General features: G+C 36.7%; 1 protein-coding gene across 1 annotated transcript in view; it reads left to right on the top strand.

The window, feature by feature from the left end:
- Positions 1–13,366, top strand: part of ADAMTS16 (ADAM metallopeptidase with thrombospondin type 1 motif 16) — a 261,983-nt gene that overhangs the window by 126,348 nt on the left and 122,269 nt on the right. Inside the window, exons 12-16 of the mRNA XM_036741722.1 lie at positions 6,732–6,880; positions 8,761–8,933; positions 10,852–10,982; positions 12,288–12,411; positions 12,849–13,093. Coding sequence (XP_036597617.1) covers positions 6,732–6,880; positions 8,761–8,933; positions 10,852–10,982; positions 12,288–12,411; positions 12,849–13,093 — 822 coding nt within the window. The remainder of the gene's footprint in view (positions 1–6,731; positions 6,881–8,760; positions 8,934–10,851; positions 10,983–12,287; positions 12,412–12,848; positions 13,094–13,366) is intronic.

The raw sequence follows: 13,366 nt of genomic DNA, 5'->3' as shown, positions 1-13,366 counted from the left end.
TGACTATTTTCCCTTTCCTTCCCTATTTCAACCATTGGGTAAATAAATTCAAGTCTGCATAATCCTCTATACCAAAATCTCTTGTCCCTTTGTCCTTTTGCCAATTATACTTTTCCAAACCCCAGCTTTGAATTACATACACCATCTACCCGCCTTCTCTCCTATTCCTGTGCTACTGAACAGAAGTGAAGAAAATCATGTTGACTAGGTCCACTACAAATTTATATTACATAATCTCAATTGTGCTTTCATTGCAGCAAGGTAATCCATTTTACCTCCCTGATCAGTTCACTCTTTCCCTCTCCAGGCTGTTTCATCCCTCCTCATATCTCCCATGGTATCCCCTCCCTCCCCTCTCAGGTGAGTGCTTTGCCTCATACATCACTAGAAAAAATGGGGGCCATTTGCTATATACTCCATCTTCTTCCTTCTACTTCATCTCATATAATTTAGACATCTTCCCCCACTATTTTCACTTTCATTCTTTTCTTACACGAATAGGTGACCCTTGTTTTTTCCAAGAAGAATATATCCTCCACATGTACACATCCCCATCTTTCAGCAGATCTCTCCCTCTCTCTCTCTCTCTCTCTCTCTCTCTCTCTCATACTCTCTCTCTCTCTCTCTCTCTCTTCCTCCCTCTCTCCCCTTCTTCTTCCCCACTGTGTACAAACACGCTCCTACCCCTGCGAGCTATCATCCTACATTTCTTTTCTCTCTTTCTCAGCTCAACTTGAGAAAGCCATCTACAATCTTGACATCACTTCCTCCTTTTTCACGTCTAAACCTTCTGCAAGCTGGCTGCTGACTTCCTCATTTGACTGAAACTAGCCCCTCCAAAGTCACCATTGATCTCTTTATCTACAAATCCAATGACCTTTTCTCATTCCTCATCTTTCTCTTTAGCCCTTGATACTGTGAATCTCCCTGGATATATTCTCCTCTCCAGAGTTTCATGGCTGCTCTCTCTTGGGTCTCCTCTTACCTGTCTGATCCCTCTTTATTAATCTCCTTTCCTGGTAATTCATGTAAGTCATACCCATTAACCATGGGTTTCATGGACCCTTTTCTCTTTTTCCTTTGTACTTTTCCACTCTGAACTCATCAGCTTCCTTGAATTCGATTTTCATCTCTATATACATGATTCACAGATCTATATATCCAGCCCTAATCTTTCCCCTGACCTACAGTCTCGAATCACTAACCAGCTTTTGGACATCTTGAACTCATATCTCACAGACATCTGAAACTCAACATGTCAAAAATTATCTTAATTATCATTATCTTCCACCCCAAACCCTCCCTTCTTCCAAGCTTCCTTATTATTGTCAGTGATACATCCAGCCTCCCAGTTACTCAGGCTTACAACATAGCTAGTGTCTTCATCTTTTCTCACACTCACTTCACACATATAATCTCTTTGCCAAGTATTGCCATGTCTACCTTCACAACATGTCTTATTTAAATTCCCTTCTCTCCACTCCCCCAGTCACCACCCTGGTGCCGGGTCTCATCACCTCATATCTAGACTATTGCGTTAGCCTCCCTGTTCCAGCCAATTTTTCTCTTGGCTGCCAAAGTGATTAGACTAAAGTATAGGTCTGACCATGTGACGTAGCCCCCTCAGTAAATGCCACTGGTTCCCTATTAACTCCAGAATAAAATATAAAATGTTCTGCTCATCACTTAAAGACTTTTTCAACCTTTCCTCTGTCCTGTCTTTTAGTCTTTTTTACTTTATTCCCCTTGACATCCTCTATGGCCTCATGCCACTGATATTTGATGTGCCTAACACATGGCATTTTATCTCCTGATTCTGTACTCACCCCTCATGTCTGTAATGCTTTCCTATACTTCCTGGTTTCCTTCAAGATTCAACTTAAACCATACCTTTTATACAAAGCCTTTTCTAGTCTTCCCCACTGATAGTGCTTTCCTTCCAAGGTTATCTTCCATCTACTCTAAATATACTTGTATATATCTCTTATGTGTCTCTATGTGTATGTACATGCATATTTTATACACATACATACATACATATAGTTATTTGTATGTTGTCTCTTCCATTAGAATATTGAGCTCTTTGAGGGCAGGGAGGATGCTTTTGGCTTTCTTTGTATTCTCAGTGCTTGGCATAGTGACTGGAACATACTAAAGGCTTATTAAATTCTTGCTGACTGATCTTTATTATCTTAAGATAAGACTTCACATTTATCATTTCAAGATAATAGAGTTTGTAACCAAAGTAAAATGAGTATGTTCCCCCCTGAATATTGGTCAGGCAGCTGATGAAAACTCTACTTTGTACCTTTAACAAGTAAAAGAAAATATTAAAGCACTGACTTGACCATGAGAAGATAACAGCATTAAATAGTGCTTTTCATCCCTACAGCATGAAGAGTTCATTCTGGACACATAAAGCCAATCAATCCTATTACTTTATTGCACATTGATGGATAGGAGGCATAAAACAAAAGAACCTAGGAGAAAACATGAGAGACCTAGATGATAAAATGAATTTCTATATGATGTACATACTAAGTAGTCATATTATAGAATATTACTTTTGCCATTAGGCCATAAAAACTGAATTCCGACAATAGTGCAAGAATACACTCATGCCCTTTGATCTGAAAATACATTTTCATTTCAAAACATGAGACCATCTATGAAGACTGCCCAACCCAAAACACTGAAGTAAAGCTAGTTGCCCTCTGTTGAGTTTCTTTGGTTACATTTTTTGAGTGATGTTAACCTTCAAATTTGAAAAATAAGTATTTGATCTATTAGATTCAAGCTCCCAAGCATGTAACTATCACATCCTGTGCATATTTCAAGGTGACTTCAGACAGATATGAACATCAAAGCTAATATGTGCTTTTAGGTTTCATGATTACAATAATGATTGACAGGCGGAAAAGAAGAGAAGCACTCTTGTCCAAGAATAATATGTGAGAGCAATTAATCTCAAGTGAGTTAAGTTTAGTGTAAATCAAATGTCATCCATTTTATGTTTGTTGACTCCTTTAACTCAAGAGACTATAGGACTATATGTGTTAGCACAATTCCTTCTTGTAAAGTGGGTAGCCATTAAATGATTTAATCCATAATGAAAACAACAAACTGAATACATGTCACTTGTGGTTTCTTTAGAACACCAACTCTATATGGCTGATACTTGGAAAATTCTAATTGGATGGGGAAAGTGAATAGCTTGCCTTTGTTTTTAGCTGGATAGGGTTCCTTGCCCGTAGTATATGGCCAGGTTTTATTTTTCAAAGTGAGATTTTGCAGAAAGGTGAGCACTTCTTGGGTGGCTCTCTGCCCTTCGCTCTGAGCTCATGAATCCAACTACATGCATCTCAGGCATGTAGTTTTAGTGCTTTGGTTTTTTGTTGTTTTTCCTTCTATAGGTAACTTAACTGCTCCAACCATCTGCCTACAGTTAAAGTATAATTATAATAGGGATCCCAAGGGTAACACAGATGCTCAATTGAAATTACATTGACCTTCAGGGCACAGAGTAAGACCAATTTCTTGATCTTATAGAGACTTTTAATTCCTGAGAGTAATGAATATTCTGAAGTACATCTCAAACCTTAATTTCCTCTGCATCATCTACATACCTAGAATTATTCTGTATTTCAAGAAGTAAATTGCTGCTGGGTAAATTTGGGGGAGTGGAGCAAGGATCATTTAATGAGTCAGTATATCATAAAAGTGTGTGAAATATCATATAAATAAATGTTGAGGATTGATTTAAAGTTTAAAATGCAGTTCTTCAGAACTGAAGGATTATAATTACCCTCATGTTCATTCACTCAAGAAATATTTGCAAAGTGCCTACTATGTATGTAACATGATGGTAGGCATTAGGGGTAAATGCCTTGGGTACCATTGTTGATATTGGAATATAATTATTTAGTGCTTCAAATGATCTCTTTTAGTTTCAAGTCGAAAAAAGTCCCACCCTGTTTATCAGTCATGGAGGTGATTCCAGGTCCTTAAAGGTTGTGCCAATGAAGAAGAAGCTTGAGAAGAATCTACCAGGCCCAAAAGACTTTTTTTTAATCTCATTAACGGACTGAGTCTGTTGTCTAGCTAAACACAGAGAAGCTCACCACATGTGAGTTGGCCACTAAATGATCAATTCTTTGACCATGGCAGCCTATGAAGTGGTAATAAAGGAATTAGATAACAAGGATATTATAAGGAAATATGTCAGAGACCGAGTCATCAGTTTTGACAATATGTCCTATGAAAAATTTAGAAGTAAAAGAGTCCACTGGGGGCCAAAGTGGTAAGAAAAGACCTCACAAAGGAGCTATGATATGATCTAGGCCTCAGTAGAAGGGTAGAATTTGTGTAAGTTCAAAATTGAAGAAGGAAAAAAGCAGACATTTCTAAAGTAGGAAAAGCCACAGAGGCAGGAATACCAATAAGGAAGGTTTGGATGATTGACTTCAAGAAGCCTGCTCTGATTGGAGAAGGGGGTCCATATAGAGGAATAGGAACAGATAAGGTCTTGAAAGAAAGTCTAAGAAATGTGTGTTTTATCTTGTAATTAATAAAGAGCCCCTAAAGGTTTCTGAAAAATGGAATAACATGATGAAAGTTGTGCTTTAGGGAAGGTATCTAGCAGCAATGATCAGGATAGATTTAAGTCAGGGTAAGGTGATAAAGGCTTAAATTTGTACTAGAGTAAGGATGGAGAAGGAAGAATAGGAAGGATATTAGGACTAATGTAGAAACGTAAAGAAGTACTGAGTGAAGGTAAAAGTGAGATGAAAGTTTTGAGCCTGACTGGCCAGGAAAACAGAGGCACACTTTAAAGAAACAGCATCTTTAGGACAAGAAGAAGTGGGGTGGGGGCAATGGCAGGACATTCAATTAGAGACATACAGCAGCCCAGGAGACACAGAAGGAACTCACATAAGATAGAATTTGACGAGTTCATAGAGGTGAGATCTATGGCCATGTTAAATATGTCATAGGAGGAAAATGTAGAAAGCAAGGAGAAAAGTCAGGTGTAGTGGTGCATGCTTATAATCACTGGTACTGGGGAGGCTGAGGCTGGTGGATATGTTGAGCTCAGGAGTTCCAAACTGTAGTGAGGTAGGTTGAACAGGTGTCCACAATAAGTTCAGAATTAAAGTAGGAGCTAGGATTGAGGTGGGTACACACCAGGGGGAGGTGAGGGGAGAGGGAATAAAAGAGAAGGGAGAGGAAATAGCTGAGTGGTCAGAAGAAGAAACAAGAAAATGTGATGTCTTGGAATCCAAGGAAAATTTAATTTTTAAGAAGGCATACATCACAGAGAAGGATGCCCCAAATCAAAGTTCTTCTGTGATTCACAATCTAATCTGCCAAATTTTATATGAATTTTTGGTCACTTTAACTAGGGTTTATTTCTGGCTTTTGGAAAGAGGTGAATGAAAAAGACTTTGCTCATAATAATGACACCCTTTCAAATCAAAGTTATTTGTTTCCTGTAAATATTTTGGATAATTTTTTTAGAAAGAAATAAATTGCTTTCTTTTTAAATATGAATCTGGGAAATCTCCTTCCTTAGGGATGGCAGGCTCCATGCCTAACTAATGTCACAGCCAGGCTGACTGTGGAGTACCCCCTTCCCCTTTTGATACCTTGCCAGGGCTCAAACAAACTGATAAGGTCCTTTAATATTCCCAAGCAGATTCAAAAGCATTAGAACCACCAATGAAATAAATTTTAAATCCCCCAAATCACCTACAAATAACAGAAATAAAAATTGCATGTATCTTACTGGGACTTGAGATTGCCATTCAGTTCCCTGGAGAATTGTGAACAGAATGAGCGCTGATAGTATCTCAAGCGGTGTTTGGGGACAAATGAAATTCTATCTGAACTGTTTTATCTTCTGGAAAAGCTGTGTGACCTTGGACATGCCAAGAGCTAATAACGTGGAGGCACAGAGACCAGGTGTTTTCAAATGAAAGCATAAAGGCAGTGGCCTATAATTACAAGGTGCTGAACCATATGGTTAGAGTTTTCCACTTGAGATTGGGCTTTTACCTAGAACAAGATATAAAAAAAGGCCTTGTAATTCCCTGACCTAAATTTACAATAGAGGTTACAGTTCACCGTACTGAAAGTTGAGAAGGCAGATGCTGTGGGTTGCTGTATGTGTATCTGGTTAACCCCTACAGAGGAACAAATGGATTCAACTCAAGCTATATAAGTGCTAAGCTATCTGAAAAAGGTTTTCTAATGTATATTTTACACCTACTTTCATGTGATATTAAACCAGAACTTGTAGAAAGCTAATAGCTTTTTAAAAAGTAATAATGATTATTAACATTTTTATAGTGCTTACTATGCCGGGCACTGTGCTAAGTGCTCTAGCATTATTATATAACTCAAAACAACCCTGGGAAGTAGGTACTATTATTATCCCCATTTTTCAAATGAGGAAACTGAGGCAGACAGCAGTTAATTTACTTGGCCCAGGTCATATAGCCAGTCACATTTGAACTCAGGTCTTCCTGACTCCAGGCCTGTGCTCGATACAATGCGCTACCTAGTGTTATTTAAGAATTCTCTGCTATAAGCTCCTTGGAGGCAGAGGTCTCTATATCATAGGTTATGCTAACTTCTACAGTGACTAGACTGATGAGTAAAGCCACTTAAATAGCTATTGCTAGTGAATAATACAAGGGTAAAATATCATGCTGAAGTCTTGAATTTTGCAGTGGTGCCGCGGTGGTCAATGTGTGAAATATGGTGATGAAGGTCCCAAACCAACCCATGGACACTGGTCAGATTGGTCTAGTTGGTCTCCTTGTTCTAGGACATGTGGAGGAGGAATATCCCACAGAGATCGTCACTGTACTAATCCAAGGTAAATAATCAGGTTTATTCTTCCTTCAAAATCTGAAGTATTTTCTTTTTCTGATTTTTAAATATTGAACATTCTCTTCTTACCTCAGACCCACAGAGGAGGTCTTGACAGTAACTAACTTTTCCTAATGTGAGGTTCCTTCATTGGGACAGAGTTTCTTGCAGTGGATCATAGTTGATTAAAACTATACTTCTGAAATATTGATTGTACATTAAATCAAAAAAGTAGTTCATCCACTCAGAATAAATATGTGAGATTGACATAAATATTTTGTAAGTCAGTAACATTCAGATGAAAATTACATTCATATTTGCCTAGAATCCTAGCAGTATGTAAACTAGAATACTACCAATAGATTATCAAGGGTTGACTAATTTTCTCCAAAGTTCTAATTATCAAGGCATAATTAATTCCAATGTTATTTTTTAAAAATTTAGGTTAGTTAGGAATTTTTTCAAAGAAGAAATGCAAAAATGAGTGATGTGAGGTACCTTCTTTGTGCTGATTTGTCAGCTTCCCCTTTTACAATCTTTTAGATTTTTATGTTAATAAAACAGGTTTCAAAAAATATTCCCTTCCTAAAGTCAAATATTTTAATATGAATCTCTTTTAGGATTTGTAATCTGATTATTTCATTTAAAAAAAATTGTGAACAGAATGAGTGATCATTTCTACCAAGTATTTTGCCCCAAATCTTTAAGAGCTTATAGCAACCTGATCGTAACAAGATAAAACAGAAATTAAAATTATGATTATTTCACAAGTCCATATGGGAGTTCCTCTGATTGGAATGTTAAATGACCTCTTATAAGGTCTTATTGGAAATGGAATGGGCTGTATACCTGTCTAGGGAAATAGAGAGGAATACGGAAATAAAATAAATAATAATCAAATTCACTCTTTTCCGTGATTTTCAGTCAAAAGTTGGACATTCTGATAGTTTTATTTACCATTAAACATTTCATGTTATTTAATCATGAGGTACAATAATTCAAGGGGCTCATGTAGAAGAAGATATCAAAGTGTGTGGGTGTATGAAAATACCCATTTTGTGGGAGGGTGTTATTAGTCCAACCTGTGTTCTAAGTAATAGCTTCATTCTTTAGTATCTCTGTCTCCAGGACTAAAACATAACAGGCCTCAAGAAAATTATTATTTATAATCACACTAATACTCATACTGTGATCATTACAAACTTATTTACTGCTTATACTTTACTCTAGGTTCATGTCCAGAATAATTCTAAATCCTACAAGCAAAGAAAGATAGTACTTTTATATGATTTTTAAAGTCACAATTATTCTTTAAGGCCTCGAATCAATTATTGCCGTTCTTTTTCAGTTCCTTGCATTAAAATTGAGACACTGCCATTTGTATAAGCAAGGACATGGCATGATAGATAGGTTAACCTTGGACCCAGGAAGACCTGGGCTCAAGCCCTGCTTCCAAGATGGACTAGATTTATAACTATGGGCAAGTCATTTCATCTATTAGTGCCCCAGTTAACCATATAATTGGCAATTCAGTAGATAAGTAGACAAATATGCATGTGGAGAGGAAGTTTCAACCTTGAAATTTCCTCAAATGGAAAATTACAGGCCCTGTCTATATACCGCCCCACACGCAGACCCTCACACAAAAATACCTCTCAGCAAAAAAAGATGCTTGGTGTCAGTTAAATAGCTATTGTTTGTAAAATACTTTTATTTCACTTTCAAAATTTGACGACTTCAGTCATTTCATCAGTTCTGGTATTCCATTAGCCCTTTTCTTGAGGAATTTAGTTACTGAAGTATATTTATATCTGTGGGAAAATGTACAAATCTATATTCAACCTATGAATACATTTTTTAAAAAGGACTGTTCAATGTGTATTTCAGGCCATCCCATGGAGGAAAATTTTGTGAGGGTTCCACGCGGACACTGAAACTGTGTAACAGTCAGAGTTGTCCCCAGAATAGCATCGATTTTAGGACCATCCAATGTGCTGAGTACAACAGCAAGCAATTTCGAGGATGGTACTACAAGTGGAAGCCTTACACTCAAGTAGAAGGTAAATTTCAAAGCAAACACTGATGGTAATTACACTCTATACCGGCATCCTCTTCTGTTTGAAGATGTCATCGTCTATGACCTTATTATTGAGTGTAACTCAGAAAGACCTTTTGTTTTCCATGTAGTATCAATGGCGACAATGTCATGGTCCAGCCTCAGTGCAGATTGACTAACTTTGGTCTGTTCCAAAGCCACTCACCATGTTCTTAACCTTATCTTGCAAAAGAAGTCCTGGGTGGAAGAGTAGAGGTAGTTAAGGAAAAATTCTTCACAGCTAGTGGGGAGACAATTCCTGGAGCTGTCCATATCGATGATGGGTCACAGGCTTTCATCTGGAAGAACAAAAACATTGTTATAGTTATTCCTGTCCTTCTGGTCAACAGCATCGTAGGCAGATGAGCAGAATGAAATGTTAATAATTATATCCAGATATTTTCTTAAATCTGATTAAAAAATCCTATCATATAAGTGTTTGGAGCTTCTCAGTATATGGATAAAAGTCATGTTGCCTGTTTTTAGCAGGTAAAGTAATCAGTCTTTAGGAACAGATAGGACAGTTGGTCCCCTGGCCTTATTAGGGTGCAACAAAACAAAATGAGTAGCAGACATGCAAGAATTTCATTGAGTAAGAAATTCTAAAATGTCTGTATTCCTTGCGTGGCCAGAAACTTGATGTATAAGAAAAGACATCATTGTAACAGGGATGTAAATATCAAGCAATACCTAGCAGGTATTTAATGTTTGTTCAATCGAATGAAATTCAATTGATCCTGGAAAGCTACTTGTTTGCTTTTATCAGAACAGTTTATTGTTTGAGTTTCTGAGTTTCTGAAAATTGAGACAAAGCAGTTCTAAGCCATCCTCTTTGTCTTCAACCAAACCAAAACTATGTGGTGATTGTGTAACAAACTAGAGAAGTAATAGAAAAAAAAATTTCTGGCCTGGAGCAGGATGAGTTAGGAAACCTGGCTTTTAGCCTGAGCTTGGCCATTAACTGCTTGTGTGATCCTGGGCAGGTCACTTAACCTTTCTAGGAGGGAATGAAATTCTTCATCTGAAAAGTGAAAGGATTAAGCCAGATGAACTCTGAGGCCCTATGCAGATCCAAAAGTGCTATAATTCTACGATAATCAACTCCTTTTAAAAAAATCCTTGTCTCATAGTAACAGATTCTATATTTAATATTCACACAATCCCTAGACTATACCCGCTCTTATACTTACAAGAAAAACACATGGATCTCAACACTGACCCCTATGGAAATTCTTCAGACAGTGATGGCCAAATGTTCTCTATCTTTACCGAGGACGGGACAAGAGGAAATAGATTTATGTTAGAAGTTATTTTGACTGTGCAAGTTGTTAAAATATTGGAATAGATTACTCCAAGAAGGTTGTAGACTTTCCTACAAGTCTTTAAAAATATGATAGTACTTATGTTCTCCACATGCCAGTATTTCTTTTCTCCCAAATCCAGGTCTATATAAAGCACTATACTGTGGAGATTTCATCTACATATTTTCTCTTTATCAGTTTAAAAGCACCCTCCGTCTAATTTTATGCACAGATTATGAAGCAGCTCAGTGGTTATTTGAGTGATATTTCATTAAGGGTTTTTAAGTACCCAAGCATTCCTGCTTTTTGACAGAGATTCTTATGGGGGATAGAAGTGAACATTAGTGTGTGAAAAGAATGTCACAGTATTTTAGCCTAATGAAGTTTTAAGGAAAAAGAAAATATGGTGACGTTTGGTAAGTTGAAGACACTCTTTTATAATGAATTACTATACTTGGGTTATTTCCTAGAAATATATGGACATTATCTCAATTTAAGAAATTACCCCCACCCCAAAATTTCAGAGAAATTATTATAGGTAAAGTATCTTTCTTGTTTGTGTTTTTCTTTTCTTTTTTTAAGATCAGGACTTATGCAAACTCTACTGCATCGCAGAAGGATTTGATTTCTTCTTTTCTTTGTCAAATAAAGTCAAAGATGGGACACCATGCTCAGAGGACACCCGTAATGTGTGTATAGATGGGATATGTGAGGTAATAATGAAGAAAAGGTATTCTGTTGTAGACTTAATTTAGCTACTCAATTAAGATGCCATTTCAGATACTAGAACTGCAAGCAATAACATTGAATTGTTGACTTTTAAATACTAGTTTTAAACTTAGGGGAAGGAGGTCAGGAGTACTGGATTACACTCCCAAGTCTGTCATCAAATATTATTGTGCCTTTGGGCAATTGCACAGAAGACTCAGAGTCTTTGTTTTGTTGTTAGAAAACTGAGAGTGTTGGGACTAAATAATCTATTAGGTGACTTCCAGATCAAAAATTCCAAAACTTATAGATGTTTTCTGTCTTCTCATTTCAAAATGATTTTTGATCTTCTAATGAATTGCTTCATGATTTTTTTTCTTGTCTTTGATTATATAGTCAACTGCAAAGAGGCATAGCATAAAGGACAGTAAAGATTTGTGAAAAAGAGAATTTTTCAGAAAATAGTATTGCAATTATCTTACTGCCTTGATGAGAATCATCTTCATGTAGAATCAAATATTTCTGTGTACATACTCTATAGCTATAGAAAACAATGCCATTATCATATGTGAAATAAATTCCAACCAACATTCTAGTTGATATTCTCTGGACCTCACCTTCTTCTGGGTCCCTAGAACAATGTATGATAATAAGAATTCACTTAGGGCTTGAGATAATGTTGATTTGTGGCAAATTTTATGGGGGTAAAATAGGTCTTAAAATTTGGGATTTTGAATATTCATTTATGTGAGTATAAGAATTGTAGCTGCTGTGCACACGACTACTTAATACATACTTTTCTGATAATTTGATTAGGCAATGTAATTTTATTAATATGTTATGAAAAATAAATACTGGGAAGGAGTATGTTCTCATGATTTTTATAAGCTCCTTGAGGGCAGGAACAATTTTTTTTGTTCCTGTACTTAGCATGGTTTCTGTGCTTAATAAATGCTTGTTGACTTTAATTGGATGGAACTGAATATTTTGCTTACATTCTGTGAGGCAGCATAGTATAGCATGACTAGAACAGTGGAGTGGGATTCACGATACCTGGCTTTTGATACTTACTAGCTGTGTGACCGTAGGCTAGCCATCTGACTCTTCAAAGCCTCAGTTTCTTTGTTGATAAATTACTACAAATTGTTGATAAAACAAAGATAATACACCTTATACCTAAGTTTTTTTTTGTTTTTTAAATAAGGATCAAATGAAATAATGTGTGCGGTACTTTGTAATATTAAAGCATAATATAAACATCAGCTTTTCTTCTGCATTTTACAAATGATATGTGATCTGCTATTCTCCAGACAGTCGGCTGTGACAATGTCCTCGGTTCTAGTGCCACTGAAGACTCTTGTGGGGTATGCAAAGGAAATAATTCGAGTTGCAGACTTTACAAAGGTCATTATGCTAAACACCACTACACGAACCGTGAGTATTTTATAGCTGCTCCCTAGGTTTTCTGGGAGTTTTAAGTTAGAATTTCTTTGGGGGATGGACCCGAAATGAATAGTGAAAGCAGCAGGGGGTCCCAGGTTTTGACAGGATCTTATATTTTTTTTTCATTTCCTGCTTTAGATAATGGCTCTCAAGTTTTTGTTTTGATTTTTAAAAAAAAAGAGTGGTTGCTAGGCTATTTGAGTAAAAGTGGTTTGTAGGAATAGTCAAAATTACAACAGCTCTGCTCCAATTTTAAAAAGTGATTCATAGTTCTAAAGTAAATGATTGCCAAAACAGATATTCATACTGATTCTAATGTGGAAAGGGTCTCTATGCCCAGGTCTGAATTACAAAGAACAGAAATACCTCAGTCTTTGTCCTGGCAGTTTTATACAAAAGACTACATGTTCCTGTTTCCTTTCATTTAGAGTACTATCAGATAGTCACCATTCCTGCTGGTGCTCGGAGTATTCATGTACATGAAATGAATGTATCTACTTCCTATATTGCTGTGCGCAATACCCTCAAAAGGTACTACCTGAATGGTTACTGGACAGTGGACTGGCCTGGCCGATACAAGTTTTCTGGTACTGCCTTTGACTACAGACGGGCATACAATCAACCAGAGTCTTTAACCTCTTCTGGACCAACCAACGAAACCTTAGTAGTAGAGGTAATGTTTTGTGTCATGATTTGGGGGTGTGGAACTGGAGGTTACTAAAGGGTGTTCAAAGGATTGCATATTGGTTATTGGTTTTGTTAACACTGAGACACAGTAGTTCTGCCTCTTCTTGTACCATATGTATCTAAATAATGAGGGAATGAATGGTAGATGGAGCCAGTGCACTTCTTGGTTAAATTACTGTCAATGATATCATATCCACTGATATATATGTACACGTAAGATATTTTCTGGGCAGATTTTAGAGAAAAAAAAATATATCAA

Source organism: Trichosurus vulpecula, chromosome 1 (genome assembly GCF_011100635.1).
Source record: "Trichosurus vulpecula isolate mTriVul1 chromosome 1, mTriVul1.pri, whole genome shotgun sequence".
Lineage (NCBI taxonomy): Eukaryota > Metazoa > Chordata > Mammalia > Diprotodontia > Phalangeridae > Trichosurus > Trichosurus vulpecula.
Note: the sequence above shows the minus strand (reverse complement) of the source record. Positions and strands in the feature narration are given on the sequence as shown.